Raw genomic sequence first — 15,331 nt, 5'->3', positions numbered from 1 at the left:
AACTCACTGAAAACTGAGCATGTGCAGAGTTGCCACCACAGCTGCGAAATCCCTGGCTGAATTAGGGACGTGGATAGAAGGTGGAGATAGAGAATAACAGGATCAACCAGAAAACAAATCTCATAGTGACTGAGTGAAAATGAACAGCATGTAATACAGTACACCATTTATTGATATATTTTTAGAACGTGGGTTTAGTGAATCTTTAACTACATGCCGACCAGCCGCCGCAGTTCTACGGCGGCAGGTCGGCTCCCCTGCACGAGAGCATGTAGTATAACGTCACCTCGCGAAGCGGCCACTAGGAGCGTGCGCGCTCCCGCTCGCTCCTGACTCCCGTGGGCGTGCCCGGCGGTCGCGATCACCGCCGGGCACCCGCGATCGCTCGTTACAGAGCGAGAAACGGGAGCTGTGTGTGTAAACCCGGTCCTGTCAGGGGAGAAATGCCCTGTATGTATGTATGAACAGCGATCAGTCATTTACCCTAGTGAGTCCACCCCCCCTACAGTTAGAACACACCCAGGGAACATACTTGACCCCTTCCCCGCCCCCTAGTGTTAACCTCTTCCCTGCCAGTGGCATTTTTATAGTAATCAATGCATTTTTATAGCACTGATCGCTATAAAAATGCCAGTATGTTAAAGCTGCTGTATAGCTTTGAGGAGCAAAATGGTCACAAAACTAGTAATAATATTAGTTTCTAATGTTGATTAGCAGATGACTTGTGCTGGGAATAGCCCAAAGAGCAAGATGTGTCCAGTTATTAGATACACAGATCTATTAAAGTGCAACTGTATGTCAGACAGGCAGACTAGTTTGTGTATGACCAGCATAAAGTGCTAGTAAACTTTTTATTTTTACTTTCAGGTAAGCCTATAATAAAGCTTACCTGTAGGCAAAATGAATATCTCTTAGATGTGCACAGTTTAGGAGATTATTTAGCCATCAGCAGCCAGTGACGTCACCAGCGCATGCCCTTTGAGGGAACGGCCTACCCACGCCCTTCCTTCAGAACTTTGTGCCACAGCTGAGACTCCTGTGTGCATGCATGGGAGTGACATCATCGCAGCTCGGCCAATCAGACGGCCGGAGTCCCCGAATGCCAAAAGGAATACTGGGTGAAGTTGGAAGCCTCTGCAACAATGACAGTGTGCCGCGGGAGGCCTTCGGTTTAAGGTGATACTAGCACATTATGATATACAGGGTGTAACACTCCTGAGAATTTATTAATAACAGGTATGATTGGAACTCAGCAGAAAGAGGTTTCTCAGGGTAAACCACCAATGCACTCTCTTATGTATCAGAAAGTTTAGGGGTTAAATCATCACAACCTCATGTGAGTATAAAAGTATATGAGCTATCCCAGCAGCAGCTGAAGTATGGAGATTGTATTAACTTTGCTACACAGTGTAATTTGAGAAAAGTCTGAATGCAGCAAGTATTTAAACTCTGGCAGTCATATTGTTAATTCACAATATTATGGAGTAGTTTTATCTATAGAAAACAATCCCTCAGTTTGTGGTTAGAATATAGCCCAAAAGGATCAGCATTCATTAGTATAATCCCAACAGCTTGAGAACAACAGATATCTGGTTATAATGCAGGGAACTATTGTAATTCAAGATACTTGCGGTTCAGCTGGTAGTAGTTGTTCACCAGGGGATGTATGTAGTTGCTAGGTAAAAGGGTCCAAGAATCCAGGAAGCAATGGTTCTCCTGTCAAGCTGAGGCTGGGTGTAGTAACAAACAGGCATGCAGCATGTGGATTAGAGAGGTAGAGATCTGAGGTATGGATATTGGCTGGAGAGGAGTACAGCAGTGGTTCCAGGGCTCGGTGCTGGGAGGTAGTGTTCCTTGACTGGCGGCAGGGATCCGACAAAATAACCGAACACCCTACCGCCATCTCTAAGGAGTTTAAATAGCCCCGAATTCGCGGGGAAATCGAGGAAGGAGGCAGAGTCGCACTTCCGCGTTCCACGCTGGAGCGCAAACGTCCGCGCACCGGAAGTGACGCAGATGTCTTGCAGAACGGAGCGCAGCTGCTTGTAGAAGGCTCAGCTGCGCTCGTTCTGTACAGGGAAACATCAGAGATGTTACATACTCCCCTCCTCAAGGGGGCACCAGCAGTGCTCCTAGAAAGAGAGGGGCGATTAGGATACCTAAGATGAAATTGTCTAATCAGGCGAGGAGCATGTATGTTTGAAGAATTCTCCCAAGAGTCATTAAGTTGATCATAACCTTTCCAATGTATCAGGTATTGAAGGGTGGAACCATGTTTCCTCGAATCCAGGATCTTTTCAACCTCGTATTCAATCTCACCATGTACCTCGACAGGAGGAGGAGGGTTTGGCTGTCTGTTAGGAAATGGGTTAGAAATAAAAGGTTTAATGAGGGAAACGTGAAATGAGGAATGTATCTTCCAATCTGGGGGTAGAAGTAATTTTACAGCGTTCGGATTGATCAAATGGGATATTTGGAATGGTCCAACGAATTGAGTGCCTAATTTTTTTGAAGGTACTTTAAGGTGAAGATTTCGCGTGGAAAGCCAAACCAAGTCGCCAACCTTATATTCAGGTGGTGTCGATCTGTGAGAGTCGTAGTATCGCTTTTGTCTTTGTTGGGCAAATTTTAAGTTAGACCGTAAGATGTCTAGTGTGTTCTTTAAAGTCGTGAGATATTGATTAACTGCTGGAACACTGTTTGGGGGGTGATTGGTTGGGAGACTGTTGGGGTGGAAACCATAATTAACAAAAAATGGTGTAAATCGAGAAGAAGAACTGGCAGAATTGTTATAAGAGAATTCAGCAAGGGGTAGTAATTGAAACCAATCATCTTGTAGATGTGTACAGTAACATCGTAAGTATTGTTCAAGGATTTGGTTAATTCGTTCAGTTTGTCCATTTGTTTGTGGGTGGTATGCAGTGGACATGCGATGGTCAATTTTCAGAGTATTACATAAAGCCTTCCAAAATTTAGAAATAAACTGAGTTCCACGATCAGATATGATTTGAGAGGGTAGTCCATGTAATTTAAGAACATTGGAAATGAAAGCTTTTGCAGTTTCATGGGAAGTTGGTAACTTCTTTAAAGGAGTGAAGTGTGCCATTTTGGTCAAAAGGTCTACTGTAACCATGATAGTGTTAGCACCGTTTGACTTAGGGAGTTCAACAATGAAATCCATCGACACAACTTCCCACGGTCTGTTGGGTACTGGAATAGAAGTGAGTAGACCAGAAGGGGGTCTCCTAGAATGCTTGTTACGAGCACAAATCTCACATGAATTAACATAAGTGTGGATTGTTTTAGTCATATTAGGCCACCAGTAGTCTCTCTTAACAAGATGGATGGTTTTATTGATTCCGGGATGGCCGGCTAATGGTGAATCATGAAGATGTTTGAGAAGTGTAATTTGTAATTTAGGAGGAACGAAAACCTTATTATTGAAAGTATACACTCCATCTGGCAGTCTGGTAAGATTTTTTGGTAGACAAGAGAGATCTTTGGAGAGTGACTGTGAGATTAACTGTCTAAAAGACGAAGAGATTCCAATGAAACGGTCTGAAGGAATTATAGATAGAGGAGGAATCTCAGTGTTCTGGTTTTCATGCATGCGGGACAAAGAGTCAGCCTTGATGTTCTGTGAACCAGGCCTATAAGATATGAAAAAATTAAACCTGTCAAAGAATAAACTCCACCTAACTTGACGGGCAGAGAGTGTCTTACATGTTTTCAAATGCTGTAAATTACGGTGGTCTGTAAGGATGGTAATTGGGTGTTTACTACCCTCCAATAGGTGCCTCCAATTTTGTAGTGCATCTTTAATTGCAAGAAGTTCTTTTTCACCAATGGGGTAATTCTTCTCTGCTGAAGACAAGGTCCTTGAAAAAAAAGCTACTGGGTGTAGAGGTTCAGATAGACTTGGACGTTGAGAAAGTATAGCTCCAAGAGCATAATGAGAGGCGTCTACTTCCACAGTGAAGTAGTATTGTGGGTTGGGTAATTGTAAGATGGGAGCTGAAGTGTAGCATTGTTTAAGAGTGTCAAAAGAAATCTGGGCTTCCTTTGACCACGTAAAAGGTATCTTCGTGCTAGTAAGGGCACTCAATGGTTTGACAATTGCTGAAAAATCTTTGATGAATTTGCGATAGTAGTTTGAGAAACCGAGAAAACGTTGAAGGGCCTTCCTAGAGTTGGGAGTTGGCCAGGAGAGGATACATTCTACTTTAGAGGGTTCCATCTGGATGCCCTGAGGAGTAATATGGTATCCAAGGAAGGAAATACTTGACTGACTGAAAACGCATTTTTCTAGTTTGGCATATAAAGAATGCGTTCTGAGCCTGGCCAAAACCCAACGGACATGTTTAGTGTGTTCCTCAAGTGTATCAGAGTAAATCAGGATGTCATCCAAGTATATCACAACACAGATGTCAAGCAGATCTCGAAAAATGTCATTTATGAACCACTGAAAAGTGGCGGGTGCGTTACACAGACCGAATGGCATTACAGTGTATTCAAAGAGACCGTATCTAGTCTTGAAAGCGGTCTTCCACTCATCACCTGGACGAATCCTGATCAGGTTATAGGCACCCCTAAGGTCTAGTTTTGTGAAAACTTTTGAAGTTTGAAGACGTTCGATGAGTTCTGGAATGAGAGGAAGAGGGTAGCGATTCTTAATAGTGATGCTATTGAGACGACGGTAGTCAATGATTGGACGTAGTGAACCATCTTTATTTTTAACAAAAAACATAGCTGCACTTGCAGGAGATGTGGATGGTCTGATAAAACCCCTTTTTAAGTTTTCATCAAGGTAATCCTTCAGGTGTACAAGTTCTGGTTGGGATAGAGGATAAATACGTGCAGTTGGTACAGGTGTATCAGGAATGAGATCTATAGGACAGTCGTAAATACGATGGGGCGGAAGAATCTCTGCCTTGGTTTTACTAAAAACATCTGAGAAATCTTGTAGATAGTTAGGGAGATCTATTGAGTCAACTGTTGTGGACAGAACCGAAAGAATAGGGTAGCAATTCTCCTGGCAATATGTAGAATTTAGATTAAGTGAGAGGTTAGTCCAAAGGAAAGTTGGCTGATGGAGTATTAACCAAGGTAATCCTAGGACTATTGGAAACAATGGAGATGGAATGACATCAAAGACAAGAGTCTCTGTATGGTCATTGCCACAAGTGACCAGTAGGGGTGAGGTTTGAGAGGAAATAGGGCCCGAAATGGAACTTGAACCGTCAATAAAAGTGACAGAAAGAGGATTTTGTTTAACCATGCAAGGAATTTTATTAGACTTTACAATTCCTAAATCAATGAAATTTCCGCAAGCGCCGGTATCCACCATTGCATCAATCCTAAGTCTTTCTTGATCCCACTGTAAGGTAAGAGTGACATAAACAAAACGATTAGTAGTATTTCCTGTTGGATTAGTCTTACTTATGTTTAAAAAGTTACCTTCGGAATTCTTCTTGAGGAGTGGGCAAGTGGAGACCATGTGGTCTGGAGCGGAACAGTAGAGGCAGAGGTTATGAGCTCTGCGGCGTTGTTTCTCAGCAAATGATAAAGGAGCCCTGACAGCTCCAAGTTCCATTGGAACCTCTTTTGGGGGAGATTTAGATCTTCTGAATTGTGGGGGAAGATAAGTGTTGAAGCGTTCAGCCTTCCTTTCACGGAGACGTCGGTCAATGGTAAGGGATAAATGCATGAGGTCCTCAAGGGACGGAGGAAGCTCTACACGAGCTATCTCATCCTTCATAGATTCGGATAGTCCTAATCTGAATTGATTACGAAGAGCAATATCTGTCCATTGTGTTTCTCTACTCCAACACTTGAATTCCGAAATAAAATCCTCTACGGGTCTTTTCCCCTGTTTGAGGCTCCTGATAAAGTTCTCTGCAGTAAGTTGTTTGTTTGGATCTTCATATAAAAATGACATCTGATCCAAAAATGTATTGAAAGCCCCCAATAAATCACCATGTTCTTCCACATATGCATCAGCCCAGATTCTAGGTTCTCCTCTTAGGTAGGATATAAGTGTAAGGATACGAACCCTGTCTGAATGGTAGGTGCGGGGGCGTAAATCAAACATGAGACGGCAAGCACTAATGAATTGGCGAAAAATTTTCCGGTCCCCTGAAAAGGGTTCTGGGGGGCAGACCTTAGGTTCAGGTCTCTCTCGGGGTAATGCAAGGTTTTGGTTGCGTAATGCTTCATTTTCAAAACGTAATTCATTCATAGTAGTAGTGAGGTTATCCACTCTTTGTGAAAGTCCAACTAGGTGGTTAGCAAGGTCTGCTGGATCCATGGTTCCTATCTTGTATGGTTTTATTTGGTTCGGTTATTATGTAACACTCCTGAGAATTTATTAATAACAGGTATGATTGGAACTCAGCAGAAAGAGGTTTCTCAGGGTAAACCACCAATGCACTCTCTTATGTATCAGAAAGTTTAGGGGTTAAATCATCACAACCTCATGTGAGTATAAAAGTATATGAGCTATCCCAGCAGCAGCTGAAGTATGGAGATTGTATTAACTTTGCTACACAGTGTAATTTGAGAAAAGTCTGAATGCAGCAAGTATTTAAACTCTGGCAGTCATATTGTTAATTCACAATATTATGGAGTAGTTTTATCTATAGAAAACAATCCCTCAGTTTGTGGTTAGAATATAGCCCAAAAGGATCAGCATTCATTAGTATAATCCCAACAGCTTGAGAACAACAGATATCTGGTTATAATGCAGGGAACTATTGTAATTCAAGATACTTGCGGTTCAGCTGGTAGTAGTTGTTCACCAGGGGATGTATGTAGTTGCTAGGTAAAAGGGTCCAAGAATCCAGGAAGCAATGGTTCTCCTGTCAAGCTGAGGCTGGGTGTAGTAACAAACAGGCATGCAGCATGTGGATTAGAGAGGTAGAGATCTGAGGTATGGATATTGGCTGGAGAGGAGTACAGCAGTGGTTCCAGGGCTCGGTGCTGGGAGGTAGTGTTCCTTGACTGGCGGCAGGGATCCGACAAAATAACCGAACACCCTACCGCCATCTCTAAGGAGTTTAAATAGCCCCGAATTCGCGGGGAAATCGAGGAAGGAGGCAGAGTCGCACTTCCGCGTTCCACGCTGGAGCGCAAACGTCCGCGCACCGGAAGTGACGCAGATGTCTTGCAGAACGGAGCGCAGCTGCTTGTAGAAGGCTCAGCTGCGCTCGTTCTGTACAGGGAAACATCAGAGATGTTACACAGGGAGTGCAGAATTATTAGGCAAATGAGTATTTTGACCACATCATCCTCTTTATGCATGTTGTCTTACTCCAAGCTGTATAGGCTCGAAAGCCTACTACCAATTAAGCATATTAGGTGATGTGCATCTCTGTAATGAGAAGGTGTGTGGTCTAATGACATCAACACCCTATATCAGGTGTGCATAATTATTAGTCAACTTCCTTTCCTTTGGCAAAATGGGTCAAAAGAAGGACTTGACAGGCTCAGAAAAGTCAAAAATAGTGAGATATCTTGCAGAGGGATGCAGCACTCTTAAAATTGCGAAGCTTCTGAAGCGTGATCATCGAACAATCAAGCGTTTCATTCAAAATAGTCAACAGGGTCGCAAGAAGCGTGTGGAAAAACCAAGGCGCAAAATAACTGCCCATGAACTGAGAAAAGTCAAGCGTGCAGCTGCCAAGATGCCACTTGCCACCAGTTTGGCCATATTTCATAGCTGCAACATCACTGGAGTGCCCAAAAGCACAAGGTGTGCAATACTCAGAGACATGGCCAAGGTAAGAAAGGCTGAAAGACGACCACCACTGAACAAGACACACAAGCTGAAACGTCAAGACTGGGCCAAGAAATATCTCAAGACTGATTTTTCTAAGGTTTTATGGACTGATGAAATGAGAGTGAGTCTTGATGGGCCAGATGGATGGGCCCGTGGCTGGATTGGTAAAGGGCAGAGAGCTCCAGTCCGACTCAGACGCCAGCAAGGTGGAGGTGGAGTACTGGTTTGGGCTGGTATCATCAAAGATGAGCTTGTGGGGCCTTTTCGGGTTGAGGATGGAGTCAAGCTCAACTCCCAGTCCTACTGCCAGTTTCTGGAAGACACCTTCTTCAAGCTGTGTTACAGGAAGAAGTCTGCATCCTTCAAGAAAAACATGATTTTCATGCAGGACAATGCTCCATCACACGCGTCCAAGTGCTCCACAGCGTGGCTGGCAAGAAAGGGTATAAAAGAAGAAAAAGTAATGACATGGCCTCCTTGTTCACCTGATCTGAACCCCATTGAGAACCTGTGGTCCATCATCAAATGTGAGATTTACAAGGAGGGAAAACAGTACACCTCTCTGAACAGTGTCTGGGAGGCTGTGGTTGCTGCTGCACGCAATGTTGATGGTGAACAGATCAAAACACTGACAGAATCCATGGATGTCAGGCTTTTGAGTGTCCTTGCAAAGACAGGTGGCTATATTGGTCACTGATTTGTTTTTGTTTTGTTTTTGAATGTCAGAAATGTATATTTGTGAATGTTGAGATGTTATATTGGTTTCACTGGTAAAAATAAATAATTGAAATGGGTATATATTTTTTTTTTTGTTAAGTTGCCTAATAATTATGCACAGTAATAGTCACCTGCACACACAGATATCCCCCTAAAATAGCTAAAACTAAAAACAAACTAAAAACTACTTCCAAAAATATTCAGCTTTGATATTAATGAGTTTTTTTGGTTCCTTGAGAACATGGTTGTTGTTCAATAATAAAATTAATCCTCAAAAATACAACTTGCCTAATAATTCTGCACTCCCTGTAGAGGTGGATTTACTAAAAAGAATTAGACTGCTTTGCAAAGAATATCCAATCACATGCAAGGAAAATAAAAAAACTTGCATTTTTACTTGCACGTGATTGGATGATCGAAGTAAGCAGAACTTCTGCTCATTTACTAAGATCAGAAGCATCTGCTCTCGCAGAGTTCAACTGCAGATTGCAAAGTTTATTTGCCTTTAGGATATCAACCCCATTGCCTTGCAGATGGAAACTTTTTTTTTTCCTTAAAGACTTTACTACCACTTTAGGCTTGGTTCACACTGGAATCGGCTGCGGATCGCACAGCGTCCCCATTCTCTGGTTCAGGGACGAATCAGGGCCAAATCTTTGCCTGAATTCGGCCCTGAAACTGAGCCAAAACTGTGCAGTGCGCTCTGCAGCTTCCCCGGAATTATGTGAACTGGCTCCATATGCGAATTGGATGCGGTGAAAAACGCATCCAATTTGCATAGGTGTGAACCCAACCTAAAAGGCAAAATGGTGCCAAGGGAAATATATAGGCTGCCATTACCAACCTCCTTCTAACATTGTTCTCTCCGGTTTTACTACTTTGAGTCTGCAATTTGCAACACACATGTGGCAAGAGAAGTTAGAATTCCCGATCAGCATATTTGTTTGGTATCAGATGCAGAGCAATCTACAGCCAGGCAACAGGAATTTTCTGAAGGAGAGGTCAGATTTTCTCGGAAGACGCCAAGTAACCACTTAATTTTTGGAGGTTGTTGGGTGCCATATTTCTTCCAACTGGTAGAAATAAAAATAATTTTGTTTTAATTGGATTATTTGTGCAATCTTTGACCACTCTGTTTCTGTCTGTGCTCTTCTGCAGGTATGAGCAACCCAGCAATGACAATTGAGAAAGAAACCTAACTAATCCAAGTTCTGACAGTTGATGGAGAAAGTAAGTTTAATTTGTATTACTAGCAAGATTATAAAATATACAGAGTGCAGAGCCTTCCCCCACGCATTTCTGCACTAGTTTTATGTATCAAAGTTATATTTTAAAGGAAGGGGTATCTGTATGGCAAAAAGGCAAGGTTTTATAAAAAATAAATAAAGACCTGGCAAACGAAAAAAAAAAACTGTAGGTCAGTCCAAAATACAGTAAAACCTTGGTTTGAGAGTAACTTGGTTTGAGAGCGTTTTGCAAGACAAGCAAAATGTTTTAATAAAATTTGCCTTGATATACAAGCGATGTCTTGATATAAGAGTAGCATCATGTCACAACGGAGTATAAAAAAGAAGAGAGGAACCTCTAAGTGTAGCAGTGAGTAACTTTTATAGCGCTACAAATGCACACTAAATCGCCTCAAGGCGCTAATTTCCATCCGGTGTCATCCTTATCCTTCAGAAGAGACGAGTCTTAAGTTTTTTCCTGAAGGCCCGATGGTTTTCTTCCATGTGGATGTTTGTCGGAAGAGCGTTCCAAAGTCGTGGTCCTTGGACTGCAAATCTTCGTTCTCCCTTCGATTTGTAGTGGGACTTGGGGATGTGGAGGAGGTTTTGATTAGTTGATCCGAGAATGCGATTGGGGGTGTAGTGTTTTATTTTCTCGCATTAGTATTGGGGAGCCTTTCCTTGAGTGCATTTGTGGGTGAGGCAGAGGGTCTTGAATGTGACCCGATCCTTTACGGTGAGCCAATAGAGGGTCCTCAGGGATGGGGTGATTGATTCCCAAGGTTTTTTCCCCATGACCAATCTGGCTGCCGTGTTCTGGACAACTTGTAGGCTCGAAATCTGGTATTTTGGTAGTCCTAAGTAAAGGGAGTTTGCATAGTCAAGAATTGATGATTGTTCAGACTACTACCGCTGTATCCTCTTCCGGGATGAAGGGGATGAGTCTACGCAGTAGGTGGAGAACATAGTGGGATCCGCTGTGATCCTATTTGTGCGTCCATCGACATCTCGGAGTCAAAGGTGACTCAGAGAGGCTTTTGACTTTTGTGCTTGAGATGATGATCAGTCCAAGGATGTTGGGTGGTGTCCATGAGGTCCTAGCTTTAGCCTTTTCGGTTTGCGTGGAGGAGAAGAAGTTCTGTTTTGGATCCATTAAGTTTGAGGGAGCTCTCAGTTATTCAATCATCGATCAGCAATATGGTTACATTTAATGAAGGTACAACATTTAGTAACTTATTGCTACACTTAGAGGTGCCTCTCTTCTCTTTTATACCCTGTAAAAAAATGCTTTGGTATACAAGTGCTTTGGATTACAAGCATGTTCCTGCAACAAATTATGCTTGCAAACCGTTTTACTGTAACTCCTTCTGCTACAAGCATGCCTCAGTTTTGTAGTTAAGCAGTACTGAGGGCATATTCAAAAACACAGATGGGTGGGACTAATAAGTCCCTCAATGTATTCTAAGAAAAGGATTTCATGGTGAGTACACCGACTGAGGGGTTGGCAACACAGTCATTCGCAAACGGCCAAGGAAACAACAGAAAACTGGAGATTGGCTGGGGCTTAAAGAGCATTAAGAATCCTACATTTGAAAATGAAACATACAAAGGAAAAGAGCGCACGGCTAATGTAATAACGTTTTTAATGATTAAAATTCAAGATCAAAAGTGGAGGGTTTCACTCACAACCATGGGACTGTAATCGCATGTACATCAAGAAGTATGCCTCCTCTCCTTGATATGAAATATATTAAAATTTTACAGAAAAAGACACAAAAACACACAAAAGGCACATAAACACACAGAAACGCATGTGATTGCAGGCCAATAGAGACGTTTTTTTTATTGTTTTTTATGCGCATTATAGGGTGAACTGGCTTTTTTTCAATTGCAAATAAAATGTAAGCAGGTAGCAGTATTTCTTGCATACCATTAGCAGTTAACTCAAATATTTTAGTTGTCAGATATCACAGTTTACCTTTTCTATATTCATTTAAATAATTTATGCTGTTGTAGTGGGATATTTGTGTATTGTAGTATGCATATTGTTTTGAGAAGTAAGCATGGAGGGGTTTTTGTCTTTATTCTGTTAAAAGGCAGTAATATTTTAATCATAATACGGTCTTAAAGTTAACAGTGACCTGTTCCCAGACTGTGCAAGTTAAGGGCTTGTCCAGACGTGCAGCAACCCTTGAAGGCTACTATAGGGGATATATTGCCTCCCCACTGCCATGGTGAAGAGCGCATGCAAATATGTGGCCTCACAGCAGCCAGGCCTTGGCGGCGAGCTGCTGAATATTGGCGTGCAATAGCACCAACAGTGCTGGGTCGAGAGGACGCGCCTTGCACGCTCCTGGCACAGTGATCGGCAGCTTGTGGAAAGTTTCCGATCGGGACCATTGTGACAGCCAGTCACAGCGGTAATGTGGCCATAAGCCCCGCCTCCCGGCATAGCAAAACCCTTAAAGGGCCATCTGCAGCCGGCACCAAGGGGTTAATCGTTAAAAGGTCAAACCATCGTACTACAACCACCTGCTGAGGGTCTGCATGTTCTTATTCAGGTGGGTGGTAAAACCATGGCTCAATCACCTGCTTTTACCATCCCCTGGCTGCATGTCTAAACAAATCCTAACTACAATTCTAGACAAGTCATGTAAATACTATCCCCTGGCTGCATGTCTAAACAAATCCTAACTACAATTCTAGACAAGTCATGTAAATACTTAAATAAAAACATAAATTTACTTCCGTAGCTATAGGCATTGTGCAGAAATTGACCTTTAAATTTCTCAAATGAGGTACAGAAATCTCAGCTGTGCATACAGAATCTTGCCAGCCTTCCAGCCCTCCAAGGTAAACACTGCAGGTGTTTCTAAGCTGTTAGAAACTGACTTTAGAAGAGTTGTTGTTGTCTTTGAGAATGCATTACTTCACAGTACAAACAGCTAGAGAGATTAGAGATGGCTTGTTTAGAACTTTTAACTACATTAACATCTATTCTGGACACAGATCCTATTTTTTTATGTTATGTCTCCTATAGGACAAAGAACAGGTACTACTTTGCTCCACGTTCTTCCTATCCCTAGTTGTAAGGTCTATCCGGCACCCCCTCTCCTTCGCTTGTCTCACCTCTGAGCACTTTCCCCAGACAAGCAATGGCAAGAGGAATGCTTGGGGAGGAGTGTGCCAGCCTAGGAATTTTTCTTACTATTGGCTGTCTCAGGAAAGCGGCCACTATGCAGCGTCTGTGTCCTTCCTAGTTGTTGTTGGGTTGGCTGCAGCAGGAGGGGAAGGAGTGCAGGTCAGACCTACTAATTAGGGTTGGGAAACATAGCAACGTGGGACAAAATATGAATATATATAGGTTTATGTGAGATCTTCTTTAAGTACACCATAATAATGTCTGTGGTGTTCTCTGTAGGTTGAGGCCCATGTGCAGAAGTCCATGTGAGGAAGAAGTCATGCTCCCATTGGCTAGCTTTACATCTGTTTCCAGAGATGACAGCACTGATTGGCTCTCCATTGTTGCTACAAACATGCAGACTATTCCTCCCATCTGGTATAATGCGGACACCAGGGAATGTGAACATGCAAGCAGTTTGCTGGGGTACAGTATTACAGTGATGTGACGGACGGAAGAGGAAGTTTATGTAGTAAACACTTGGCAGTCCTGTGTTGTATGCAAATGTACGGTTGTATTTGACTGTGTTTATGATATTATAGCACAAGCAAGCATTATCATCATTCCTCTTCCAAGAAAGAACATTCTTATATATTTCTCGAATGCAAAGCACTTCTTTTGAAAAGCAGTATGATTGCATCATATTTTCTATGTAACTCCAACAGTATATAAACTAATGAGGCCAATTAAATGTTATCGATGAACTCAATAAATAACAGACAGCTGACGAGTCTTCATTCTTATTTACTTATGAGAGTGATGTTTTATAAATGGCTAAACCACATCTACCCTCTGTATGGAAGTCAGTTATGTTGTAGTGTCAGCCCTTCCAACCTCTATGGACTGTATCGTATCTTCTAATATCGTCTTTGCATGCAGTTTTTGTGCTTTGTGTCTTCTTGGATTGTTCCTCCTAACAAGCTTACTTGAAGAGTACACTGAGCTGCACATACTTGCAAGTACATCAAGATGGCTGACAACCGTGAACTTGAAAGAAGACCAGGCTAAAAAGTGCGCTCTGGATAGGGGGTGCGTGGATGTTGCATCTCTGGAGCAGATATGAGTATTTGCTCACTTTAGTTCCCGTTTAAATAATAGCTAAACCCAAGAACAAAACTTAATATATTCCAACTTGCCAAGTCTTTCGATGAAATGGCTGTATCCATTTTTTTTAGGCTAAGAATAGTTTCAGAAAGTACACAAAATACCAGTTGATCTTGCCAAAAATGCAATGTCCGTGTCACTTTCTGATAGCTGAACTACAAGCATAATCTTCTTTTCAAGTTATCTTCTATAAACTAGTGATAGAGATGGAAAGGAGTCAAAGAGTCTGTATTTATAAAGAAGCCATGGTGAAGACCAAGACTTCCTCCATAGACACAGTACAGAGAGCATAGCCACCCTAGTATAGGAAATATGCTATTCACAGGAATACTAGGTAACGTTTAAAGGCAAAAAGCCACCAAAAAACAAAAACAAATGCCACCACATCTAAGAAATGGTAAGCTGCAGTGTGTATTGTATTACATTTTTGCTTTGGGTTAAGAATCTGTACAAAATCATTATACATTACCTTTAGGAAAATGGATGAAAAATTCCTACAGATTCTTTTGATTTCAATAATACGACATTTATTGTTAAAACTTCAAGTTATCTGATCAACATTTTGCTGATGAAGCTGCTGTTCTCCACAGAGAATTTAGAGAACTTTATAAATATATTCCATCACTGGCCTCTTCTGCAGAAAAACCTTTCTTAAATCAAGCAGCACCCCCTTTTGTCTTTATAACAACCTGATTCCCTCACGGTATGGATTCAACATGGTTCTCCAGATTCTGACACTCCCATCTCTATGTTGCATCTGAAACTGAGAATGATCAGTCCATGTTTCTATAATCTTTAGTGTCCAACTTTGGTGATCGTGTGCCCACTTTACTCTCATTAGCTGCTCTTGGCCAACAGGAGTGGAAGGTAGCCTGACCTAAAGCCCACCCACTTCAATGTGAAACAGGTTCTGGGTTCAAAGATTCCCTTGTGCCCGTCGTTGTGTTATAGATCAGTTATGTGAGCAGAAGTAGACTTCCCATCAGCTTGCACAAGTCTGGCTATTCTCCTCTGGCCAATCGGAATAAAGCAGAACTAAACCTCCCTATCTTTTACAGCCAAGGAATATGCCATCTTTCTTGGCCCATGTTTGACCAGTAGTTGCCATGATGCTGCACATACGATCAGTTATGACACCAGCCATTTGATGGCTGACAGTTCAGTTGCGAGAACAAGCAAATGGGAGAGTTATTACTCACAGCATGCCTTGAATGTAATGGTTTGGGAAACAGTTAAACCAATGGGTTTAGTTACACGTTAACAAGTATTTTCTTTTTTGTTTTTATTTGGTCCAAATATAACTGCAGCTCTTTACACAATTTTTTG

General features: G+C 42.1%; 1 protein-coding gene across 2 annotated transcripts in view; it reads left to right on the top strand.

The window, feature by feature from the left end:
* Positions 1-13,628, top strand: part of ZDHHC2 (zinc finger DHHC-type palmitoyltransferase 2) — a 205,346-nt gene extending 191,718 nt beyond the window's left edge. For both annotated transcript variants that reach the window (XM_040334664.1, XM_040334663.1), the window contains 2 exons: positions 9,653-9,724; positions 13,142-13,628. In XM_040334664.1, the coding sequence (XP_040190598.1) occupies positions 9,653-9,680 (28 nt within the window). In that variant the 3' untranslated portion in view covers positions 9,681-9,724; positions 13,142-13,628. The remainder of the gene's footprint in view (positions 1-9,652; positions 9,725-13,141) is intronic.
* Positions 13,629-15,331: the final 1,703 nt, after the last annotated feature.

This window comes from Rana temporaria, chromosome 1 (genome assembly GCF_905171775.1).
Source record: "Rana temporaria chromosome 1, aRanTem1.1, whole genome shotgun sequence".
NCBI lineage: Eukaryota > Metazoa > Chordata > Amphibia > Anura > Ranidae > Rana > Rana temporaria.
Note: the sequence above shows the minus strand (reverse complement) of the source record. Positions and strands in the feature narration are given on the sequence as shown.